We start from the raw sequence: 25,194 nt of genomic DNA, 5'->3' as shown, positions 1-25,194 counted from the left end.
ATCAGTGGCATGACTATTTCGTATGTTTTTGGTTTTCTAAAACAGAATATTTCATATTGACGATTTTGGTTGGCACTATCACTTGGACCTCAGCGTTCTGTTCCTTATTGAATTCTTAAGCCGGAATTACATTATTATGTTGTTATGCTCTCTGACGTGAAGGCGAGTGTGCAGACTTTCTGTCGTGTCAGGGCGCGCTCTGACGTTATTTCGAGCCAATACAGTGGCCTCTGGAGTAAAAGCATGCGAGCATCTACAATGTTTTCCTCCGATTCGGATAATGATATTCAGGAAAACCTTGCGTGCCTGCTAATGAAAAGATTACTTAAAAATAAAAGAAAAAAGGAAATATTGGGTTTATCCAGTAGATGATCTGAGAGGTAGTTGAAGCGAATATCATTTACTAGTGATGAAGAAAGATTTCATCAATATTTCAGGATGTAAAAAATCAAATCAAGTAGAGTATGATAGAAAATGAGAATCTGTATTTTCTAACAAGTTCAATAAGTTCGTCCATCATTTTGTGCACAAATAAATGCAAACGACTATTCTCTAGCTAGTTAACGCGTCAGATTAGAAACATACTAGTGTGGAGTGTTCTGACGCGTCAGAACCCCACCATCGCCGATCGGAAATTGACCGATCGCCGTCCCGACATCCGACTTAGTAATATAATTCTAAACATGCTAAATGTATGGATACGATATACTTGTGGCGCGTCACGACACAATAATATAATTCCAGCTTTACCAACTCCAACTGAGGTGAATGGCATGATTACGAGTCATGAAAATTTACGTTCATGTGATTCGCGCCCTAGGGAAAGCATTTCAAGGAAATCATAGAGAAAATGTTCAGTAAAAAATCAGTGATATAGTAGGAATCCGACTGATTTTTAAAAATTCATGTTATAAATGCCACACATAACCTAATCTCCATATCTTGGTTTAATAGTTTCAAACTCTCTAACCTACCTCGTATATACATCATATTCCCAACATTCCTTTTCAATCATTAAGTTCTATACCAATATTTTCATGACTGGCTGAACAGAAAACCGATAATCTGAATGTCATTTATCTAGGAACCTCCGAAAACAACATGAATAAGAAATTTTTTGTCAGGTTTGACACAACAATATAATCAGACATTGAAAAACTTTAAATGGTAATGTATATAATAAATTACATTTGTTTACAAACTCTTACATAAAACTGTTTAGATATAATCTACCAAAAACTAAAAAAAAGAAATATATCCACAACTCTAAAAATTTGTTTCCCATTTGTCAACAATGTAAACCACTATGTTTTGTAATTGTGTACTGTATAAAAATTAATATGTCATAATAGATAGTAATAAATAAATCATAGGCAAAATATAAGCAAACTTTTTCCAATATGCAACCTTCCGAATTCAATTCCAATCTTCGATTCATCTTACTATTTACAATAAATCATCCATATTGTTCAACTATGGGACAACACCAGACGATTTCAACATTCAACTGGTAGTACTGTGATAATCAAAATCGTACTGTTGCCAAACATCTACATCCCCTCGATTTCATCTAGTTTGCATTCGACTCTGAGAATATTCAATGCGTAAATTCCCTGAAAAAAAATAAAAATATTGGACTTAGTGACGGTATTTTACAATAGCAACTGTTTATAAGGTATTAATAAGGTGTGAAAGATTCTGCGACATCATTTTGTCTCAATATTATTTATTTATCAAAAATGAGTAAATGAATAAGAAAAAAAACGGGTTTTACAATATGTCACTGAATAAGATAAAAATAAAATCAAAACATAAACCAGGAAATGGGTCAATGAAAAACAAATACTACTGGCAAAATATGCCTGAGAAATGCACATGAAAAATCCTTCATGAAGAACCATCTGAAATATCAGAGATTCAGAATCAAAATCAGAGATTTTGAACAAAGTGATCAATTAACATTCCCATACCAGATAGGACGTTTTCAATGACAATGCTACTTTTCTCTTGCTCATTTCTAGGTGTTCTCGTACCAGATTAAAAACCGCTTCCTCAGTTTCTAGGATTTGCACCAGAGGACAAACTTTCTCAAAAGTTTCTGTTTCCCAAAAACAAAAATGAAATTTTGAAAACGCTTTTTCAATAGGAGTTTTGAGGTTTGGATATCCATATGTATATTCATTAGCAACCCCAAATATGAAATGTATTTCAGCAAACTCACCACTGATAAAAATTTAAATTTTTTTTCCAATAATCACTAGAATAATAATACTCAAATTTAGAAAGTATTATTTTTGACATGAGAAATTTGACCATTTCATGCATGCATTATCATTATTATTCAACTGGTTTATTGTTGTTTGATAAATGTTTCATGTTGATATACTTATTTTACGAAAATTTTTCACTTTTTGAATAACAACTTTTGGCTGAAATACCTTTTTCTTTGAAAGTAAAGAAAAGTTATGAATCTCAAGAGGAGACAAAGACATGTAAGCATGATCTCCACAAATAAAACCAAAACTTAGTTCAACTTTGAATAAATTGGATTTTAAAAAAATCACATGAACCAATTGATGTCCAAAAATCGAAATTATTTGAAAAATTACACAGAAAAAAATAAAAATAAATATATACACATAAAACATTCATTTTTTATCTCAAAAATACGTGAGGAATCTTTCTTTCAAATTTCGGACCGTTATTAAATGACACCCTGCATGATTAGAATATTTAATAGATTTTTTCCTTCCTAAAAATAATCAAAGCTTACACTGAAACTCACATTGGCTGATGTACAGATATATACACTTGTCTTTTTCTCTCGGTACTTCACTCTGATTCTTTTTTATCTTCCTCCTCTTCATCTTCCCAGTCGTCCATCAACTTATTGACGTTATCAACTGCTGCAGCTTTCGTAGTGTTTTCTAGTTCCTCACTTTGCTTTGACTCCTAGAAAAAAATTACAAGTGAAGCATCACTGATCTAGCCAAGTACATCATTAGATAAATATGTGACGAACATTTCTTTCAAATCAGTTAATATTTACCACCAATTGTCACTTCCTTTGCAAAATGATATTGGTCATGCAAAAGATTTAAAAAAATGGTTAAATTGGGTCCATTCCATTTACCATTTACGGCTGTCATCCCCTCATAAAAGACAACCCACAAAAGTCAAAAATAAGTGAGCTAAGGATTAATGAGGTAGTACTTTTGAAAATTGATCGTCTCAGAGTTGGGATCGAATCAACATTCACAATAGCGGTGGTTTCATGAGAAGGGATGCAACTGGGAATCATCTACCGTCTGTAAAATATCTTCATTAATTTGGGGAAAAATCCCATTTCAAAAAATATTACATAAAAAGAGCTAGAACTGAAACAGAAAACTATTCAGACTGAACTCTTCTATGCTGCAATTCTTATACGTGGCTCAAAGTAAAAAAAAATCTGAAAAAATATTTCAATGTACATATATACATTATAAATTATCCCCTGAAAAAAAAAACAAGGCCGGCCGCCGGAGCATATTGTCTGACCGATGCTTGAAATCACATGTTAAAATGTATGACCTCATTTGCACAAGTTTTGAGTTTTGAGGGTTGTCATTTGTGTGAGGACAGCTGATTACATGGAAAAACACACTTTAAAAAATTATGATGCAAAAAATCAAGTTTATCGTTCAAGAGATCATTGAAATATTTTCTAGTTTTTGAATGTAGTTTATACCCTTTGGAAAAATTACAGCAGTTCAAATCTATAAATGAGCATCAAATTTAAATTCATGAAGAATGAGTAACACCTCTCCCAAATAATGACAAATTTAAAAAGTTTCAGGTCGTCGGTAAACAACAAAAACCACGAGTTTTTCCAAAATCTAACGTCACTGTCATAAATCATAAGAGAATAGAACCACATTGACTTCCTTGTGGAAGTCCAGAGAAACCCTCATTTATATTAGAGACATAGTTTCTGCAAACTTCATTTATATTAAAACATAAATTCCATGGCAAGAAAACCAAAATAAAGTAATCTCCTTTAAAAACTAAACAATAAATATTTGAGTATTTGCTTTTTTCTGTGATATTTTTAGCTCATCTTTCTGATTAGAAGGAGTTTGAAAATTGAAATTCAATTTGAAAACATACCTCTGAGGCAGCTTGCTTTTCACTTTGTTGTGAGTCTGATTCATCTTCCCAGTCATCTAGTATTGTTTTGTTGATATCCAACTGGTTCTTATCTTGGTTTTTGTGTGACTGATTTTGTCTCGGCGAGTCTGGATTGTTTGTAGAAGCCATTTCTTGGCTTTTAACTTCTTCAGAAGTCACTGGTTCTACCGACTCTTCATTCTCCTCCCTCTCTTCCTCCTCTTCAACTTCTTCCTCTTCGTCAACTGCCTCCTCTTCTTCGACTGGATCTGCAGCTTGATCTGTGAAAATATTGTAACTTATTTATGAAACAGCCACACAAGAAAAATTAAATGAAAACAAGATATTTTTGTTTCTTTCTAACCTTTACTTTCTTCAGGGTTTCCAGTATCAACACTTTCATCCGCTTCTTGCTCGTATGGCTTTTCTTGTTCTTCATTTCTCTGTTCTACGTTGTCAATAGTTTCCTGTTGAATATTCACTGCGTTACTTTCTTCCATTTTTACATCGACTTCCATCGGTTCATTTTCTTGTTGTACATCTTCACTGTTCTGTTCCTCTTGTACATTTTCCATGTCTGTTTCCGTTTCCATACTCAGGTTCTCAGTCATACTGAGTGTCGTCGGGTCATTCATGATAATTTGTTGGGATTCTTCAGATATTTCTGGAGGTACATCAACCCCTTCAAGTTCGCTGCCTTCAGATTCACTAACCCTTTCGGTCTGATGGGCATCTTCAACTGCAACCGTGGTTTCAGTTTGATTTTCTTCTTCAACAGTTTCCTGCAAGTGATAGAAATGAATGTAATACTAAATTCATGATTTATTTTTGATTTTATTACATGACGTCATTTTATTACATGTTCTAATTGTTTTTTATACAAATAATTGTAGCATTTTAAAAAATAAACATTATTATTATTATTTCTGTTTTTTACCACTTTTATTTGTAACTAACGTTACTGCAGTTTATCCTATAAGGACATTTTCAAACTTATACATTAACCGTTAACCAACTGCCGCCCTTCTACGAATAACAACTCTTAGGAGTCGAAACTTATGCAAGCTGGGGACTAACGGGGTCTTTCCAGACGGATTTGACGAAAGTAGTTTGATGTAAAAGTTTGAAAATGTCCTTATAGGGAAAAGTGGTAAAAAACATAGAAAGGTTCAATTTTTATTATGATTTCCTACCACGTAGTAACGGCTACATCCATTAATTTGTTATTTTTCTTTATTATACTTCGTGTTAGGAATATTTTTCTATAACATAATTTAAAACAATTTGAAAACAATTATATTTTATAATGAAAATATTTCGTATAATGATGTCGTATCCATTATTAATAATAGAAAACATTCAACATTTATGGCAATCTCTCGAAATAGAAAACTATTCATGTTTTCTTCAGTTTTTAATTCAGATTTTTCAATGACCCTGGAACTTTATTGCAGATACTGATTTTTTAAAATAAACTATATAAAAAAAAACTTGATAGTTTTTTTTAACAAAATGCTTTCGAAAGATGAGTATATTTTCCTCAATTTGCTTTGATTCAAGAGATAGTAGATGGTGTATCCTGCTTGACCACTAAAAACCTATTGCAGAAACATGGAAGTACAAAATCAATTCTGGTATGGCTGGTATTAGAAAAGATGAGCGGCAATACATCTGGTAAAATCTGTTTTTATGTTAGCCTGCTTTCCCCTTCCTACGAACAACAACCCTTAGAAGTCAAAACTTGTGCGAGCTGAGGAATAACGAAGTCTTGCCTTTTAATGTGCGACTCTGAGCACGGGTTGGACGATAGTATTTTATTGATATTGAGATACACAAATCAATATATCAGAACAAAATCATATCAGATGAAATCACGGATTTTGACATCAACATCCGGCACATGTGAGGAACATTAAACAGTCATTAATATTAAATTACTTATTCAATGGTTTATCATCGACAAAAAATCTGAATTTAATTTTGATTGATAAATTTCAATAAACTTTTATATTCTACCAAAAAAGTTTGTTCGATTGATGACCTATTTATTTTGTAGAAATTCATATTGAATATAGGATACTGAAAATAACTTTTGATTTCTACAACTTTTTTTTTGTTACGACCAGTTTTGGTTTGTCAAACCATTTTCAAGTAAATCCAACTGAACATATTTTGAAAATCAATAGAGTTGCAATGTCTGCATGCAAGGAAAAATATTACCAGTACATTTTCGTATAAAAAAACAAAAAATGATAATAAAAGAAGCAACATAAAATTCAAATCACTGCAAACAAAATACATACCTGCACTATTTGGATTTGATTTTCATTCTCTTTCATGGCTGCTATTTCTTCCGCTTCTTCAATTTCCATGGATTCCTCCATGCTGCCGTCTACATGATCATCACTTTTACTCAAATTTTCACTCTGATCTTCTTGTTCTACAGCTTCCGACTGAGTTTCATGAACTTGTTCTTCAGAATGTTCTTGTTCACAACTTTCAGGCACTGAAGCCTCATCGTGCTGTTCTTCTGCAACATTCTCTGGTGCTTCGACGATCTCCACAGTTTGATGTGTCTGAATTACGGGCTTCGCTTCCTCCTCGAAATAGGGTTCCTGCTTCATTTCTTGCTGAAGGTCAATTTCCCTTTGAGCAAAAAAACATTATTTTCTACTTGAACAATTGAAGAAATATTTACCTATACCTTTGTATCATCTCAATGGATTCCACGGGTGAATCTACAGCATTCGTCATGATCATCTGACTTGAAGAAGTTGCGATTGTTGTTCCGTTACGAATCTCCAGCAATCCGGTTTGTGAATTCACCAGGAGATTTCCCTAAAAATGAAATATATATAAATTTTAATGGAAAAATGTTTCCTAATCATAATAAATTTTTGATAATCCCAACAGAAATTTGAACCTATTGAAAAATAAAGAAGTGAGAAGAGGTGAAACCTCTTTTCCCTGCAACTTTTTGATAAAATAACTCCAAAATACATGGAAATCTCAAAAAATGCATTTCATGAATTTTCTAAACTTCCAAATTATACATCTTTTTTTAATTGTAATAGTATGGGAAATATCAAAGGATTCACAAACTACTCTTACGCTTACTTGAGACGTAATGAACTGTCCCTCTTGCCCTTCCACGGGATGACTATATAAAACAACGATGTTGGAATTATCTTGGTGAACCATTTCTTGTTCGTCGGGGTAGTCGTGATCAGTTAGCACCATAACAAGTTCATCAGTGGATCCTATATCTGACCCTGACGTTTGAATTATACCTGTAAATATTAATTTAATTGTTTTTTAGTAGTGATTGAAGGGGATTTATGGTTGCATATTGTCATTAATGGGTAAATATTACTAAAAATTGTCCTAATCTTATTTTAAAAATTGGGTAAAATCAAACACAAAATTGCCATGAAGATGCAAAGATAATGAATTGAAATGTAATTTTCAAATATATATGAAGATACCTTCTTATCGAGAAAAAAAATAACACCAGGAGGGTGCAATTGAGAACAAGAAAGAATTGTTTACGTGAATAAAAATAGAGATTGTTAATCCCTTCGTGTCTGTGTCAACGTCTTTCAGGAATCTGTGTACGTATTTATATTTTATGTTGAAATTATTCACTTCACCCTTCAACTCGGAAAGCCGCCCTAAATAGTGCTGAAGATGAAACAAAGTTTCAAAACGTCGACAATTCAGAAATTGGTTTTCTTCAACATTTTGACCGAATTCCCGCCAACTTGACAATCAAAATAAAAATATCTTAAATGTGAACAGATTATGGCATAATAAGCATTTTTAGTTACATAAAATTCCAACTAGTACGTCACTATTCTCAGTGACGATGACAATTTGTTATTAAGTGCTCTAATATTATGTTCCACTAATTTTAGGTCTTGATCTATTTATGCTAAGAATTTTGTAGTTATTATGAATAGCGTGAATTCCCAGCATAAATTGAGGTGTTGTGTATATGAAAGTAATTTTCTTTTATTAAAAGACAATAGCTTTGCATGAAACCAATTCTTTATTTGTTAGGATCACGGAAAATTTATGTAGAGATCTCTCTTATTGTAATTCCTGATGATGTAATATCATCTGCAATCAAAATTAATGAGCACGGAGGCCCCAAAAATAAAAACATAGTGGTATTGTCACAAATAAAAACTGCAAAAGAAAGAATATTTCTCTCAAAGTTGATGATTCTATGGTAGAAGATCAACATACTGTAGCATCTGAACTCAACAAATTTTTTATAGAGGCCTCCCTCAGTTTGGTCAATCAAATATCAGTTAATAAAGCTCCACATACAAATTTCAAGGAAAACTTTTTTAATGTGTTCACAATGTTCTTGAAACCATTTATTGAAACTGAACTATTATCCTTATTAGGGAATAAATTAAAAAATAAGAAATCCTCTGGAGCAGATGATATTCCCATGTACATTTGGAAAGGAATTCTTCCAATGATAATAAAACCATTAACATATCTGATTATTCTGTCATTTGTAAAAGGTGTATTTCCGCAAGAAATGAAAATCGGAAAAGTAACTCCCATTTTCAAGAAAAACAACCCGAACTTAAAGGAAAATTATCGTCCAGTAACAGTACCATATGGACTATCAAAGATATTCGAATATGCATTTTTGGATCGACTTACTTCATTTTTGAATCTACACAAAATATTAACAAACACGCAGCATGGCTTTCGTGCAGAAAAATCAACTAATACTGCCATTTTTTCATTATGAGGTAATTAGATATATTGAGGCAGGTGAATGCTCGGCAGCGATATTCTGTGATTTGAGTCGGGCATTCGACTGCGTCAATCATCAAAAACTTTTACTGAAATTAGAAAGATATGGACTAAGAGGTGCATCTCTCAACTGGATATCCTCATTCCTTGAAGGTAGGAGACAATATGTATCTCTCCAGTGTACGGTCAAAAATGAAATCCAGAGAATAAATTCTGAGCCTTTCAGTGTAGATATGGGAGTACCTCAAGGGTCCATTCTGGGACCAATCCTTTTTATTCTATATGTAAACAATATAGACTCTGTTGTTTCTGAAGTTCATTATACAGCTTATGCCGACGACATTTCTATGATAATCTCGGCATCAGATGATGAAATATTAAAAGACAAATGTGCTTCTGCAGTTGAACATATATCAGAATTTTTCAATTATCATGATTTATTTTTTAATTCAGATAAAACAAATATTATTCGTTTTCATAATAGACAAAATAGGATAGAAGACTTCAGTTTCAGTGCTGATAATGTGACATACTCAAAATTGAATAAAAGTGTTAAATTCCTGGGTATTCTTCTTGATGAAAACTTGAACTGAAATGCTCATTGCCAGCATCTAATTTCTAAGCTTAATTCAATGAAATTTCTATTTATGAATCTGCGGACAGTTTTAACTACCACTCAACTAATGAGCATTTATTATGCTCAAGTTGATTCAAGACTGAGGTATGGTGTCTGCTTCTGGGGTAAGTCATGAGTCATCCATGACTCATAACGTATTCATTGCTCAAAAACGCATTATACGGTGTATTGCGAATGTCTCAAGGAGAGAATCTTGCAGACAAATTTTCAAAAATTATCACATCATAACACTCACATCTGTTCATATATTTGAAATATGCAGCTACATATTCAAAAACAAAACACATTTCAAAATGAATAAAAATGTTCATCACTATGACACTAGAACAAAAAATAGATTTCATGTGCCATATGCAAGACTAAGAATAACTTCATTTGCACCAGAATACATTGGAATAAAAATATTCAACAAACTGCCCGATCATTTAAGGGAAGAACATAATTATGTGATGTTTAAGAGAAATTTAAAGAGTTTTCTAATTGAACAATGTTTTTATTCATTGAATGAATTTTTTAGATTAGATAAGTAGGGTATTATTTTAGTTTTAAGGTGTTGTTTCAACTTGTATGTTTCTTATACTCTGTTTTTATCTTTATTTTTATTTCTTTTATTGGCTATTCCTATACAATGTATATTGTCTACACGGAAATAAAGTATTATTATTATTATTATTTTTATTATTAAAATAGAATTTAGGAGTAGTCCTGTATTCACATCTAGTGGTCTTTTAACATTTTTTCCAATACTGAAGGTAAGATTCGAATGGAAACAAATTATTCTCTTTTACTTCATAGTGGTATTGCTTTTCAAGCAGTATTTTGTGGTTCACGCAGTCAAAAGATTTTGATAAATCACAGGACACCGCTGCTGTTCATATTGTTGTAGATTAAAATTAGGTAGGTTGAAATTAAAATATTGCATCAGCGATTCTTTTTCCTTCTTGGAATCTGAGCTGATGGGAATTTTATGATCATATTCAGAAAAAGATTTTTGTTCAATGGTGATTTGACAAGTTTCTCAATTAATTTCACTAAAGCCGGAATGAGTGATTTGAAGAATAATCCCGATCACCTTTGTGTATCGGTATGACCACTGAAATTTTCAGGAAATAAAGAAAAATGCTTCGACTGAAAGACACATTAATTAAATGATTAAGCATTTCTGGCATTCAAAAAATTTCATTGAGGGATTTTCTATTCCTAACGTTTTGTTTCCTATTCCTTTTATTGTCTCTAAGAACTATTTTTCTCTGATAAAACATTCTTCTAAATGCCTTCAACAAGTTGAAAGCATTTTATTATTACTCTTTATTAGCAAAGAATGCTCTTCCTAGTACAGTCAGTCACTTATAAAATACAAAATAATAAAAAAAATATATATATACATATAAAATTAGAGACAAGTCACATTTTAAAAACACGAAATGAGTGTATTACCTACTTTACTTGTCAAAGACTCAACAATAAAGCAAAAATAATTGTTTATTGTGTCCGGATTTACTGTTCTTTCAATTGGATTTTTGTTTTTGTTCCCTCAAGATCAATTTCAAAGTAACTTCACTTCCAGCCACTCTGAGGAATTTCAATGTCACTATACTATTACACTGCTTGAAATATGTATTTACAGGATTCAACCAATACGGTTTCCTAACCCTAATAAATACTCTTTCAAATAGTTTAGTTATTATAATGGTTCAATAACGTTCGATGAAAATGGTTTTGACATAGGCATTATCATTGGTTTTAGTAACATCGGCTGTTGAAAAACTTCCTTTGAGGTGCTGTGTAAACGTGGTCATAATCACTGTTTTTTTTTCACTAATAAAAATTACAATCAACTAAAATAAGTTTAGATAAAGTTATTAAAAACTTGGTCAGCGAAATATGCGTCAAGAGACAGTTTTTCATTCTGTTGAAGGAAAAGTGTTTTCAAAAGATTTATTTATAAAAATCTAATGATAGATCCGGATGAAAATGTAACTCCTAACCTCACTAATATGAACCAAAACTCAAATGAAATACTGAAATAAATATAAATATTCAAAATTATTTCAAATATGGCTGAAAACTAATCTCAATAATATCAAAAGGGGGCAGTTAATAAAAGACATTTCGACTTACCTTGAGGAATTGAAGAATTGTGTTGGGTTGTTATGACTTGCCCGGCAAAAGACTGTCCAGAAGACAACTCCGGAATAATGAACTCTGTCTGCTCGTGTTGCCCATCTTGTAGGATATATTGCTGGTTTTCGTCAAGGACCACTATGTCAACAAGGCCAAGGCTAGTGGCGATTCCACTGGCAACATTGTTCAACGATTCAGCCTCGGAACTGGCTTCTAAGGGTATGACTTTGGTTTGCTGAACATTGTCTGCAGATTGACGATTAGGAGGAACTTTCACGTTCGATATTATTTTCACCTGTTTCAAAAACATTATATACAGTATATATGACTTTTATGTAATTTTCTCACTGTTACCTTATCTTTATGTATTCCGGAATCAGGTAAGATCTCCGGAACGATATATTCATCAGTGCTAGGTTGTTCTTCGTCTTTCGCTTCTTCTAAGTGTTCGATGCTGTCATTTTCTTCCAAGCACACTATCCCGTCTCGCTTGGCTTCTTTCAAGTGTGCGTTTTTGATATGCGTAAAGAGTCTGATGGCAGACTGCAACTTCTTCATACAATACTGGCAGTCTGAGCTGACTCTGCCAGGCTTGACATAGTGTCTCGTCGCACGAATATGGGTTCCTAGGGTTTGTGAGGTGGTGAAAGCTAACTTGCACACCGGGCATTGGATCTCATTAGGATCATGCTTTTGTTTATGCAGGTTCAACCTAGCTTCGGAAAAGGCTGAAAACATTTATTATTCAAAGATTAAAACACATTGAAATATTATTTTTGAAAATGAATATTTCCTTCAGGATCTTTAGACACCGAAGAGGATAATCTAATGATTAAATTGCAGTCGACTGAATTTCCTACTAGCTCTTTACTTCATAGTAAAAAACTCCACTGAAGAGAACAATCTAATGATTAAGTTGCAGTCGACTGAATTTCCTACTAGCCCTTTACTTCACAGTAAATTCAAGAGAATTTTATTCGATCTCAAAGTTTATTAAAATAATATTGTCAATATCTCTGAAACAACTGATAAAATGGATTATTCCCTTTTGTCCATTTTAAAATTCGCTAAAAAAAAAAGTCTTTTGCTTCTTTGGTAAAGAATCACTTTTTCAAATAATTGGATTTCAAATCATAAAATTGATAAGTGATTTCTCAAAAGCATTCGACTGCGTGAACCATGAAACACTATTATTTAAACTTCAGTGCTATGGCTTTAGAGGATTGTCATATAACTGGCTTTACAGTAATCTAACAGGCAGGAATCAGTTAGTAAAACTCCAAGGAAATACATCGCATATTGAGAATAATTCATCAGGTGTACCACAAGGTTCGGTTCTGGGTACTATCCCTGTTCTGCTTTATCTGAATGATCTGGTAACCATTGACATTAAAGGAAAGCTCACACTTTTTGCGGATGACACCGCGATCCTTTGGCGTGGGGCAAATGAAGATATCTCAGAGACATCATAACCCTGGATCTCTAGGGTTAAACAGTGGTGCGATTCAAACTCCTTACGTTTCAACACAAACAAAACATAGTCTGCTTCAAACTCAATTTTGACGACTTACTTATAGAAAATCACGCTATAGTTAACAAAACTCACACAAAATTTTTAGGGGTATTTATAAATGATAAATTAAAATTTGGTGAGCATATAACAAATTTATGCAAAAAATAGCATCTGGCTGTTATGCAGTTCGAGTTGTTTCTAACGAACTCAATCAATCCACTGCCAGAACTGTGTATTTTTCCTTGGTAGAGTTTGGGGCTTTTGTAGTCAACAACTACTAAATTCAGTATTCATTCCTCAAAAAAGGGCTGTCAGATACTTAGGTAGGGCAAATTCACAAGACCACTGCAAACCACTTTTCATCAGTCAGAAAATTCTTACTGTACCTTGTTTATTTCTTTTAGAAACCGTTTGTCTAATTCACAAAAAATACTCCAACTCAGCAGTAAATAATGACAGACGTTACCACATGAGAGGAAGTTGGAATTTACCCTTGCCAATCCCATAATCAGCAATAACAAAATTTTCTTTGATATATGAGAGCAAGAAAATATACAACCACCTTCTAATGTGCTATAGGGCAATAGCAAATTTTAAAAAATTCAGAAAATTAGTTAAAGGAGTACTTCTGCAAAAAGCCTACTATGACTTGAAGTAATATTACGCTGATATATTTTAACTCTTAATATTTCAGATGTTTAAATATCTGTAATGATTTATTTATATATTATCGGTAATAGTTTATATATTGTTTTATTTATGTGTATTCGTATTTGTATATTTTTTAAACATATAATGATTGTTCACTATATATAATAATAATCGTCTTTATTTTTTGTCTTTGTTTCCCAGCTGTAGTTACATACAATTATTTTAATAAATAACAGAGCTAGTTGCTGATGTAACAAAAGGCAAAGTTCAACTCACTTAGCACAAGTGCTACTGAATGCTATTTCATCATAACTTTAATATTTTTTTAAAAAACTTTAACATTGTTGACTTCATAAAGTTTCACTAGCTTTGTCAATAAAGATTTCTTGAACAATAAAGGATGATTGATTGATTGACTTGTGTCTGACTCTCAATACAGTTCATGTAATCAATATTGGAAATTTTCAAAATACATTATTACTGGCTATTTTCCTAAAGTGTTGTATTGTGCTAAAATTACAAACTATTTCTGTTATCTTTTCAAGTCCTATTTTTTTACACATACATATATTCAGTATCTACTTGAAATTGTATATTATTTTATAGTTTTATATGACTAAGTAGCGATAGTTAATATGTGTAATTTTGTTTGTTTGTTTTTTTATTCAATTATTTTAACCAAGCTTTGTCAATAAGATATGAATCTTCAGACAATAAAGGATATTTTGACTTGACTATATAAAAATTTAAATATCTTTGAAACTGTCATAAAGAGTTATTGTTTATTATTATTATGGGTTTCTTCCTATTTACAAAATAGAAGTCAGATTGTCATGATGAATTCATTCAAATCAAAGTCGACCAATGTTTCTATGGGTGTACCACAAGGTTCAATACTTGGTCCACTGCTTTTTATCATATTTATTAATGACATGATTTGATCATGTGGTTCCCCGCAAAAAACCATAATTTATGCCGATGATACAAATCATTTATTTATTTATTTATTTCAAGGAACAAGCCAATTTTTACAAATATCTTTTTATAAATTGTACATGTGCTTACAAACTAAAGATACATCAGATGTTTTTAATCGATTTTTTGAAGGATAATAATGATGAATTAAATAATTCCAGGTTAAGATGGTAATGAATTGCTGATTTCAATATCCTACATATTGTTTCATTCTTACCATAATTGGATCTACAAAAAGGAATTTTAAAAATATCACTATTTCTGGTTCTTCTATCATTCACAGAGAGAGTAGTACAAAGCTCAACTATGTGTGAGTAGTTATACTCTCCTCTATTTAATCCTAACTGAAAAGCAACATATCTCAAGAATTTGTTTTGACACCCCTCTAACAACTCAACATCAACATTATAATAGGGTGACCATACAATGGAGTTACACTCAAGAATGGACCTCACTTGTGCACAATAAATCAGTTTTATAGATTCGACACTTAGGTCTCTAGCAGAACGAAGTGTAAAACCTAACATCTTACGGGCTCGAGATGAGGCTTCCGTTATTTGGTACTTAAATGACATTTTTGAGTCAAAAACGACACCTAAATCTTTTATTTTATCTGTTACTGCTAAATCATTCCCATTGATTTTATACGAGTAATCATATACATTATTGATCCTTGAGAAAGTAATTTTTTGACACTTATCTGGATTCAAATGCAAAAGGTTGACGTCACACCAGCTAGAAAACTGTACCAAATAACATTGAAGTGCCTGAGCATCTGATATATTTTGTATTGATTTGAACATCTTTAAATCATCTGCAAACATTAGAAATGAGCTGGAGTTAAAAACAGTGGAGACATCATTGATAAATAAATTGAACAGTAATGGGCTTATGTGGGATCCCTGAGGAACACCTGATGGCACATTTATCGGTTCAGATATAGAGTTGCCATATTTAACGTATTGAACTCTATTGTAAAGGTAGCTTTCAATCCAAATTAAAACATCTCCCTCTAAACCCAAGGCATTCAACTTAGCAATCAGTAGGTTATGGTTGACTCTATCAAAGGCTTTAGAAAAATCTGTGTATATAGAGTCCACTTGTAGCCTATTTTCAAGATTATTTATGATGTAGTTTTCATAAAGTAATAAGTTCGTAGAAGTTGATTTCCATTTGGTAAAACCATGTTGTTGATTGATTATGATGTTTCTGAAATCTAATGAAAGTTTTCTAGTGATTAGACAGTCCAGCATTTTGGGCAACTCTGACTGATTGCATATGCCTCTATAGTTTTTAACATTGTTACGAAGTCCACTTTTATGAACTGGTTTGATATAGCTTTGTTTCCAAAATTCTGGGAATATTCCTTTTTCAATAGAAAGATTGAATAGCCAGTGTAGTATGATGTATGATATCACAAGATAACCTGGACAAAAGCATTCATCTGAGCAATGTATGCACTGAGGAATTCTTTCAATGGTGCCTGAATAATGGATTGATTTTAAATGCTTCCAAAACATTCTTCATGGTTTTTTGACAAAAAAATATCAGCAGTGACGCAAGCCCTCTTGTTAAAATAAATCATAAGTCAATTGAGCAAGTATCAAACATAAAATTTCTGGGTGTAACAATTGATGAGAAACTGACATGGAGAACTCATATCGAAAATCTGGTAGGGAAATTGAGTAGTATCAATTTTATTATTAGACAACTGAAGGACACTGTATCTATAGAGGTTCTCAGAATGGCATACCATGGTCTAGTGTCACAGTAACATATGGCTTGATCTTCTGGGGTAATTCAACACATATTGATAAAGTATTCATTGCTCAGAAGAAAATCATAAGATGCATGATGGGAGTTCGAAATAATGTATCTTGTAAAGCTTATTTCAAGTCACTGTCAATTCTAACTTTACCATCACTTTATATTTATCTTCTAATTATGAATATTAAAAAAGAGCAAGATACCTACATGAAAAGTAGTGAAATTCACCAACACCAAACAAGGAATAAAAATGACATTCGCTTACCATTCTCTAGGCTTAGTGTGGGACAGAATTTTCCAAAATACCAAGGAATTCTATGTTATAACCGTTTCAATAGGATCTTTGGTGAGATAAAAAATTTTAATATCTTCAAAACAACATTATTCAATTACCTTAATGAAAATACTTTTTATACAATAGAGGAGTACCTCACTGTTTGATGCACTGTCTGTGAGTTTTTCATATTTTCTTGTGAGCTCTATAATGTTTTATAAGTTGTAATACTATAATATGTTTTGACTAGTCTGATAATTTTTGTACCATTGGGTAAAAAACTTCAATGATGAATAAATTATCTGTAAATTATCTTGTATCTGTATCTGTACCTTTTTTTGTAAAAAAAAAATCTTAAAAAAAATTGAAGATTTTTTTGTAGAAGTTATCATTTATTGTGCCGGAATAAAATTATAACAATAAACTACCATATACATCCAAAACAAGCACTGTTTCCAAACACCAGAACTGCAACACTCTTCGCGACACATGTTTTTTCAAACAAGTTGGCATCTTCAGTAGATGAAGTAGACTAATTCCTAACTAGAGTTATAATTTATTGAATTTTTTCTAATTATTCACTAGTGAAAGTTCTGAACTTATTATTAATATCTATATTTTCTATTTACTGTCTGTTACTTTGTATTGTTGCTGTTTATGTTATCAATAACTTGTTAACTGCTCACAAATTTGCTTCATAAGGTTCATATCTGAGTTTATTCATAATAATGTATATGTTTTCAAATATTATGAGAGAGAGATATATTTTCTTTATTGTCTAAAGAACAAAAATTTGTATTAACAAAGCGCATCTTATATTAGTAGTTTAAAAAATGAACACATAACAAAACACATGTCAGTCAGGTGATAGACGTAAATAATTTTAAATGAGACATATAACAAAACAAGAATTAGCCAGAAGATGATGAATGAAGGAACATCATATCAAATGCTAAATCAGACCAGGGTAATTACACTAACACAAGATGTCTTTAGTATTGTAATTTAATCAACTTTAAAATGTTTTATCCATGTATTTATCCATGAATAAACTTATACTATTGTTATAAAACAAATTGTATGTTTCTCAAGAAATAAATGGTTAATCAATAAATAATAGGTCTAATTCAAAATATTATTCTAAAAAATGTTTGGGGTTTCATATTTAAACAACACTTTGTAATATTTTCACTTGACCATTTACGAAATCGTAACACATGGTTTGTTGTTTGAATATAAAATGATTTTGGACAAAAGAATATAACTCACCTATATAAGGACATTTGTCGCATAACGGGAAATTATATGTAGAGGGTGGTTTCAAAGCATGTTTCGTATATAAATGATACATCATCAAGTTGTGATTGCTACATTTCCGTCCACAATATTTGCACAAGCTTGCATCGAATATCTCATCATGTACATCTGTCATGTGCTTGCGGTAAAGATAATAAAGAACAAATTCTTGGGGCTCTCCTCCAACACTGATGCATTTCCTGCATGTCCACGGACCTTCTTCATTTGTTTCCTCAGTTATTGTTGGTTTTTTCTTTGAGTTAGATTTATTAACTTCATGGTTAGGACTGTCAAGCTGGAAAAAGGACGATTTGGTTGATATTCTGAACTTCAACTTATTACACAAATTTAAAGGAGCAGTTACAAACTGCAATATACTGATACTTACAGGTTTAATGTGAGGTTCTGGTGAAGGAACTTTTTTCTCAGGCATAGACTTAGTTCCACTCGAAGGCATGATTTTCAGTTTAATATTTTTATTTTTCTTCACAAGATCTGGGTACTTCTTCAAAATTTCTGTGACGATTTTAGTGTGGTCTATGTTAACAACATCTGCACCTTCAACACTTATGGTGGTTTCCTTTTCTTTGTTGGTTAATTTAACTTTTTTTGATGGGACTTTTGATGTAGATGATAGTTCAATTTTTCTCTTTTGGCCAATTTCAAGATCGTCAACTTAAATACAATCATAAAATAAGGGGAGTGAATCAATTAATTATTTTTATGATAGCTATCAATTGAATCCATGGAACTTCTGAAGATATGAAAAAAAAATCATTCAGAGTCTATAATTCTTCTTTAGTTACAAAAATTTGAAAGAAATAAAGAGTTATTGAAAAAATAATTGTTCAAGTACCTGTAGAGAGTTTGTTATATGATTAGCTAGACTTTGTCAAAAATGTAAACATTCCTATGAAAAACGGAATACAATTTTTAAATAAGGAAATTATTGACCTAAATAATCGTTTTGAATGTAAGAAAATGAATTGATGAGATATAGACAAAAAAGTCTATGGAACAAAATTATTATCTTAGGAGCTACCACATACAAATTCAATTAATCTTATGATCCGATGGACAAAATTTAGACTTGCGCTTTTTGCTTTGAAAATGTTTCTTCTATCTCATCACTGTCAATTTGTAAAGTAAATTTTGAGATCCTCAAAATAATTTGATAGCTTCGATCTAACCAAAAAATTGTAATAATAATGAACAATAATCAACCTTCACCTCTATTCAGAAAGTCAAGTATAATCACATTACCGTGTCTTTAAATTTTTCATTTATCTATCTATCTGAAATCTCTCAAATATCGTTCTCAAAAGTACCTTATAACAAAATTATCTTCAATCAAGCATTTGAACCCACTCCTATGTCATTTACAATGACACCAAAATTATGCTCACGCCTAATGGAAAAAATAGAAATATCTATGCTGCAAACTAAGAAAAGCATGTTTACCTATTGTGCTTCGATATGTTTCTGAAGAAGATAACCAACACTGAGTCCAACAAAAGATGAAAGCCAAAGAAATTTCTGAAAACTTCCATATGGTGATTTAAAATTTTATGAAGCAAAACGATCAACTAGCTCAATCCAAACACTGGTGAGTGAAACAAACAAGAAAAATTGAAGTAAACCAGTGCAGTAGTTGGTTAAGATGTTATTGAAGTATTCAAGTACAAATGTTATCAAGATAATTTTCACCCTTTGTATAAATCGTCCCTATGACTAAAATTATAACGTCGATAACAGGAAACTATAACCGTACTTGTACAGAATAAAAAAGGATTTAGTTCAACTTACCATCTTCAAACATGGTACTCCTGATCTTTTGTTCCTTAACAAAATCCTCAACTACTTTAGTGTTAATATTGCTAATAATATTACTACTAGAAGCTCTTGATATATTCTTTTTAGGTATAATTTCAACGTTGTTTCGAAGGTCATCAAAACAATGCTGGGCCTTCTCTTCTTCCTCCTTGGTCAACAATGGTTTACTTGTCAATGAAATATCCTCAAAACTGGAATCAATGGGTGGCAGATCATCTTCAGGCCACTCAAAACGGGTTGGTTTAGGTGTATTATCCAGGATACACAAAGGATCAGATGGAACCGAATGCCTCGGTTCACCACAAAAGCTCTGCTGTGAGGCATTATGTGATGAAGGAGTGGAAATGGTAGGGGGGGCATTTTTCCTCTTCCAAACAGGGACTTTTCTACCAGGCAAAGTAGGCGGTAAGTCAGGTGTTGAAAAAGAAGATTTTGGAGTGGCTTTTTTCAGTCCAGCTTTGGGTTTATTCTCCAATTTTGATTTCGCATATTGAATTTGAATTTCCTGTGCCTCAAGCAGCTTAGTTAGGACAGTTATGTTCATCAACTCCGCTGCCTTATACAGTTTCTCAAAAATAGATGTACGGAATTCCAGCATACCTATTTCAATTGAAAATAATTTATGTTAGAATAAAGGAATAGAATAGTTTATTTGGCTACATTATAACAACTGCATACGCAAGTAGCAAAATTAATTCATCGATTAAAGTATATGTATGCATACAAATTAATAAAAATAGAAACACATTTAAACAGTTCATATATTGAAAAAAACAGAACAATAATGAAATTATTACGAGTTCATTAGGTATACATCATAATCATTCCCCCCTTGTTTTGCATACTCTTAATATTCCTTGAGTGAATAATATAAGTGATTCTCAAGAAAAAATTATGATTTTTTTTTAAACTGAACATTGTTAATTTCTTTTGAACTGAAGATTATTTTTTTCAAGCTTACTAGAATGAATATTATACAATTTATAGTTCAGCGAGTTATTCAAAGATTTGATTATTGTCTATATCTGGGTATTAGGTCTAATACACGAAACTGAAGTCAAAATGTGGCTCTCCTGTCTACTTTCGGAGATAAACTGACCTGAAAGTCGCAACTTATTTGCGACTTAAAACATAAACATAATGCTGCGGCTCGCTAGCATATTTGTTCATCATTGCAAATAAATACAATTAGTTGATTTAGCCTTCTTTTTACATGAAACAATTACACACACTATAAACAGTTTTAATTTCAATTTGAATCAGAAACATTGGTTCCTAAAAAACACATTCTAAATGACAGTTTATTAGTAAGAACAGGCTAATATTAAATCGTTTTAATTTTGTATGCTTATAATTTTCAACTATGAGTTGTTTTTCCTTCAACACTGATCATTTAAATATAATATAACATGATTTATACAATAATTATATTCTGTTGTTGTGTTCAAAAGAACATGTTTCTTGAACAAAGCGTGTTATGTTCAAATGAATAGAACTTTTAAGGACAGTGATCGTTCAAAAAAAAAGCAGGAAAAGCAATCACCTTTATTTCAAAACATACATATGCATTTATTCCAGCAAATAGATACAACTTAATAAGTCAGCCCTCTTTTCAATTGAAAAAAGTACATATTGAGCGACAGATAAAGAAGGTGGCATTTCTAATTATCAATACAGAAGAAGGCTGAATAAGTTGTGTCTACTTTCATACTTCAATGACAGAAAAGAAGGTAAAAATTATTACCTATTAGATAACCATATAGTATTCAGTTTGACATTTTAAATCTGTGCATACAAAAACGGACATATTCATTAATTTCCGAAAATAGGTACAATACTTAATTCAGAATTCTTTCGAATTGTGGAAGGAACATATCGAGTGACAGAAAAGCAGGGTCATTTCTTATCTTTTAGTTACCCATATGAACAACTATGATGCAGTTTGTTGAAAAAAAAATTGAGGCAATTCAACACTTTTTATGTATCATTTTACGGGTTTTTATTATGAGAAGGAAGTTTCTGAAATAGTAGATTTTTTGACATTTGGATGATATTATCTCTGAAAGCAGACCAGAATGCCACATTCTGACTTCAGACTTGAGATCAGCGGACAAATCACCAGATAAGTATCTGAATAATTACCCAGAACCTTGTAGTTGTACAAAATACAAAAACTGTATTGTTGCTTTACATACCTGTATACATAAAATTCACTATGGGCACAATAACATCAGACTGAAGATCCGAAGGCATGAGTATGGTATTTTCTTCGAGAGCAGGACAAGTCTGCTCCAAAAACGTGAAATATTCCGTACAAGCATTCATTACGAGTCTATGTACTTTCAGCTGGACATTACCCTCAAACTGCAAAGTTAGATCACAGTAATCGGTTTTACTGAAAAATAGTTGTAGTCGCTGGAGGAAGAATATTCCCCAGTTGTCCACCCGCACTTGCTTGCTTTCACCCATTTTCATTTAAATCATAACCTAAAAAAATAAAAGACATTCTCCTATTAACTGTTGGAACAGAAGACTTCCGCTCTTTATTAGTTGATATTTGATAATAACGGTATTGATAGAGCATTGACTATAGTTTCCAAAAAAATAAACAATAGTCATAATTTACAAAATGGCAAGCTACTTGCAGCGGCATCATTCAAGCCAGCCGTGCAAATTGAAATGTAATACAAATCACAGGAAATTAAAAAATCTTCTTTTTGTTAGTGACTTGTTAAGGAACTCGAATGACGGTAGAGTATATTATTTCAAACTTACTGACCTCTTTTCTATTATGAAAATATTAGCTCCATCTTATCACAAGCTACCAAACGTACGGGAATTCTTTGAAACTAAAAACAGGATTGTATTGTCAAATTCGAATTCGAGGTGGCGTTAAAAACCCGCCAAATTCAAATATTGGTGATCATTTTTTTTCATTCTATTGTGAAATAAACTTCCACTGTAAAAAAAGCAATCAAAATCAAAAATATGAAAATCCAGTACAGTATGATTCCGACCGTACCTGAAATGTTTCCATTATTTTAGTGAAATCCTATTTTCAAAATTGAACATGAGCAGAGATGTGGCCAAGAAAATTGTATTGCCGTCGTGATACCACTGGGACTGGACTACTTGTACCACCAAGTGAATAAAAAAAATCGATATTTTGTACAGTTCATTGATGATAGATGCCGTTACTGAGAATTAGTAAAAACTGTGTTACAGGTAACTTCTCAAAAATATAATGAATTGTCCTATACAATAGTACTTTATAGCATTGTCTAAGGATTTTATACTATGCCGATATTCACCATTTTCTTCGGATACCTGATTAAAATAAGAAAAGCATAAGAAATAATAATAAAAATTATAAAATGCTCAGTGATTTTGTATACCATGAATAATAGAACAAAACTTTATTTTATTAGGATTATAAGAGGCTCAGACATAAGTAAGAACACCTTGCGCATAACTTAATGTGAAAATTATTTGTAATTAAAAAATTTGCTGAATCTTTTACTGTTGAAAATAGAAGTTTGCTTCAGTTTTCGTACATATTTATAGATTCTCCATTGTATCCATAGACGATGATTTCTCTCTTGTATAAATACTAAGTACTTTCTCAAATCTAGTTTTCTAACGAGTAACGGTAGATGCCACTAGCCACAAAAAGCTACATTGTCACAGAACACTGAAACGAATCTGTGTCTTTCGTTTTCTGCAATTAATTATAATTATCACGAGATGTCGCATTTTCTTATGAAAACATTCAGTAATATTATTGTCTAAAATAGTAATATCTTTGTATATACAAAGGTAATATTTTAGCGATAAAAATAAAAATTGAATGTATGTTGAGGTATAGTGTAGTTGATTTAGTTCTGTATGGAACTATATTCCTTCCTTATAACCACTGTCATTGTCATTGAAGATAGAATGGATATGATGGAAAGTAAAAAGTCAGGAATTTATCAACATTTCTTCTTATACTAAAAAAATTACATTCATTTTTAGCATTGAAACTAGTTTTTTACGTACCACTCTTCGTAAGTTGGCGAAAAATTTTCGACTAATTTGCCGAAAAAATAATTGATGTATCATCTTGTTATTTATAAAAATGACAAATTCATTTCATAATAACGTCTACTTGATTGGTGAAACGCACTTCGGGAAGAAGATTACAGCTAGGGTTTTGTTTTAGTTCGGCTGATCACAGTTGATGAAGAAGCTGACGAGTATTCCCATTCGGTAAGGCTCCAACGATGAAGAAGGGTTTGAATGAGAAATTAATCACGGAAAAGCAACTACCTATTTTTCTCGGTTGCTACGAAGATAAACAGCTTGTGCCCAGAATTGAGTTGTCACATCTGAGCAAACAAGGTGATCGAGCCAAAAAAAGCCACTGGCTATTGGTGGTTCGACCAAGGCGAATGAAATTTTTACGGAAGACGTGGAATAATTTTTAAAAATTCGTAGAACATACGAGATCATTTGAAAGTACTATACTGTGATTGATATTATTGACAAGATGTAATTCATGGTATGAAATAAGTTTGTTTAATTTGAATTGGTAGGCACAAAAATTTGGGGTAGACAAGGTCGATTGCTCCTTATATAATTCAGAACTCTCCAGCCTACCTCCTATACACATATTATTGTATTATCTCGAATTCTATTCTCGAAAATTATAGAACGAGACATTAGGAACATTGTTTTTTATTGAATTTTTAAATTCATTGTACTATCCTCTACTCCACAAAATACGTTATATAACAAAATACGATATATCAATTATATCATTATTTTGTTGGTGAGATTGAGTGTTTTCCTACAATTTTTTTAAAATCTCTGAATCGAGATTGATTTTATCATTGTGTTTTATACTCGTCTGATATGTTTTACTAGCTGTTTAGTGATTTTTTTGTAAAAAATCAAAGAAAGAAAAGCAAGAATTTCTAAACTTATATGTAATAGAAAAGGTTGTTAATTAATTTTATTACTGTCACGTAAACTAAGGTCCTATCATCTTATAGAGAAAATCAGTAGGTAATTAAATTAGTTTTGTATTAGAACATATTTTTATGTGATATGTTATTATTTTATACCTATATGATAGGTATAAAATAATAACAGAGATCAGCAAAGCCAAGTTAAGCTGGTTAACGGAAAAACAAATTTTAACAAAAAAAAAATGAAGTC

At 31.7% G+C, this 25,194-nt stretch overlaps 1 protein-coding gene across 5 annotated transcripts; it reads right to left on the bottom strand.

Moving 5' to 3' along the window:
- Positions 1 to 1,156: 1,156 nt before the first annotated feature.
- On the bottom strand, positions 1,157 to 22,925 carry Cp190 (centrosome-associated zinc finger protein CP190). 5 transcript variants are annotated; one of them, XM_074177277.1, is made up of 14 exons: positions 22,775 to 22,925; positions 22,191 to 22,482; positions 19,969 to 20,595; positions 18,551 to 18,837; positions 18,136 to 18,457; positions 12,041 to 12,414; positions 11,684 to 11,981; positions 7,261 to 7,439; positions 6,854 to 6,987; positions 6,453 to 6,795; positions 4,514 to 4,931; positions 4,150 to 4,430; positions 2,786 to 2,952; positions 1,157 to 1,613 (listed from the first exon to the last, which is right to left on the bottom strand). In XM_074177277.1, exons 2-13 carry the CDS (start codon positions 22,468 to 22,470, stop codon positions 2,833 to 2,835), a joined length of 3,663 nt encoding a protein of 1,220 aa, XP_074033378.1. In that variant the 5' UTR covers positions 22,471 to 22,482; positions 22,775 to 22,925; the 3' UTR covers positions 1,157 to 1,613; positions 2,786 to 2,832. The 5 variants fall into 5 exon arrangements, with proteins under 5 accessions (XP_074033378.1, XP_074033377.1, XP_074033374.1 ...); XM_074177276.1 differs by having other exon boundaries at positions 6,848 to 6,987; positions 7,267 to 7,439; XM_074177273.1 differs by having other exon boundaries at positions 6,848 to 6,987; positions 22,775 to 22,909.
- Positions 22,926 to 25,194: the final 2,269 nt, after the last annotated feature.

This window comes from Leptinotarsa decemlineata, unplaced genomic scaffold (genome assembly GCF_025532065.1).
Source record: "Leptinotarsa decemlineata unplaced genomic scaffold, Ldec_3_MD MMD2_tig00002974_RagTag_RagTag, whole genome shotgun sequence".
Taxonomy (NCBI): domain Eukaryota; kingdom Metazoa; phylum Arthropoda; class Insecta; order Coleoptera; family Chrysomelidae; genus Leptinotarsa; species Leptinotarsa decemlineata.
The sequence above is the reverse complement of the archived record's forward strand: the minus strand, read 5'-3'. Positions and strand labels throughout refer to the sequence as shown.

Coding starts and splice junctions, on each gene's coding strand:
- Cp190 (XM_074177273.1), bottom strand. CDS start 22,470: ATGAAAATGGGTGAAAGCAAGCAAGTGCGGGTGGACAACTGGGGAATA. Junction 12,415..18,135: donor CGACAAATGTCCTTATATAG/GTGAGTTATATT, acceptor AAATGTTTTCAG/CCTTTTCCGAAGCTAGGTTG. Junction 4,932..6,452: donor ATCAAATCCAAATAGTGCAG/GTATGTATTTTG, acceptor TATCACTTGCAG/GAAACTGTTGAAGAAGAAAA.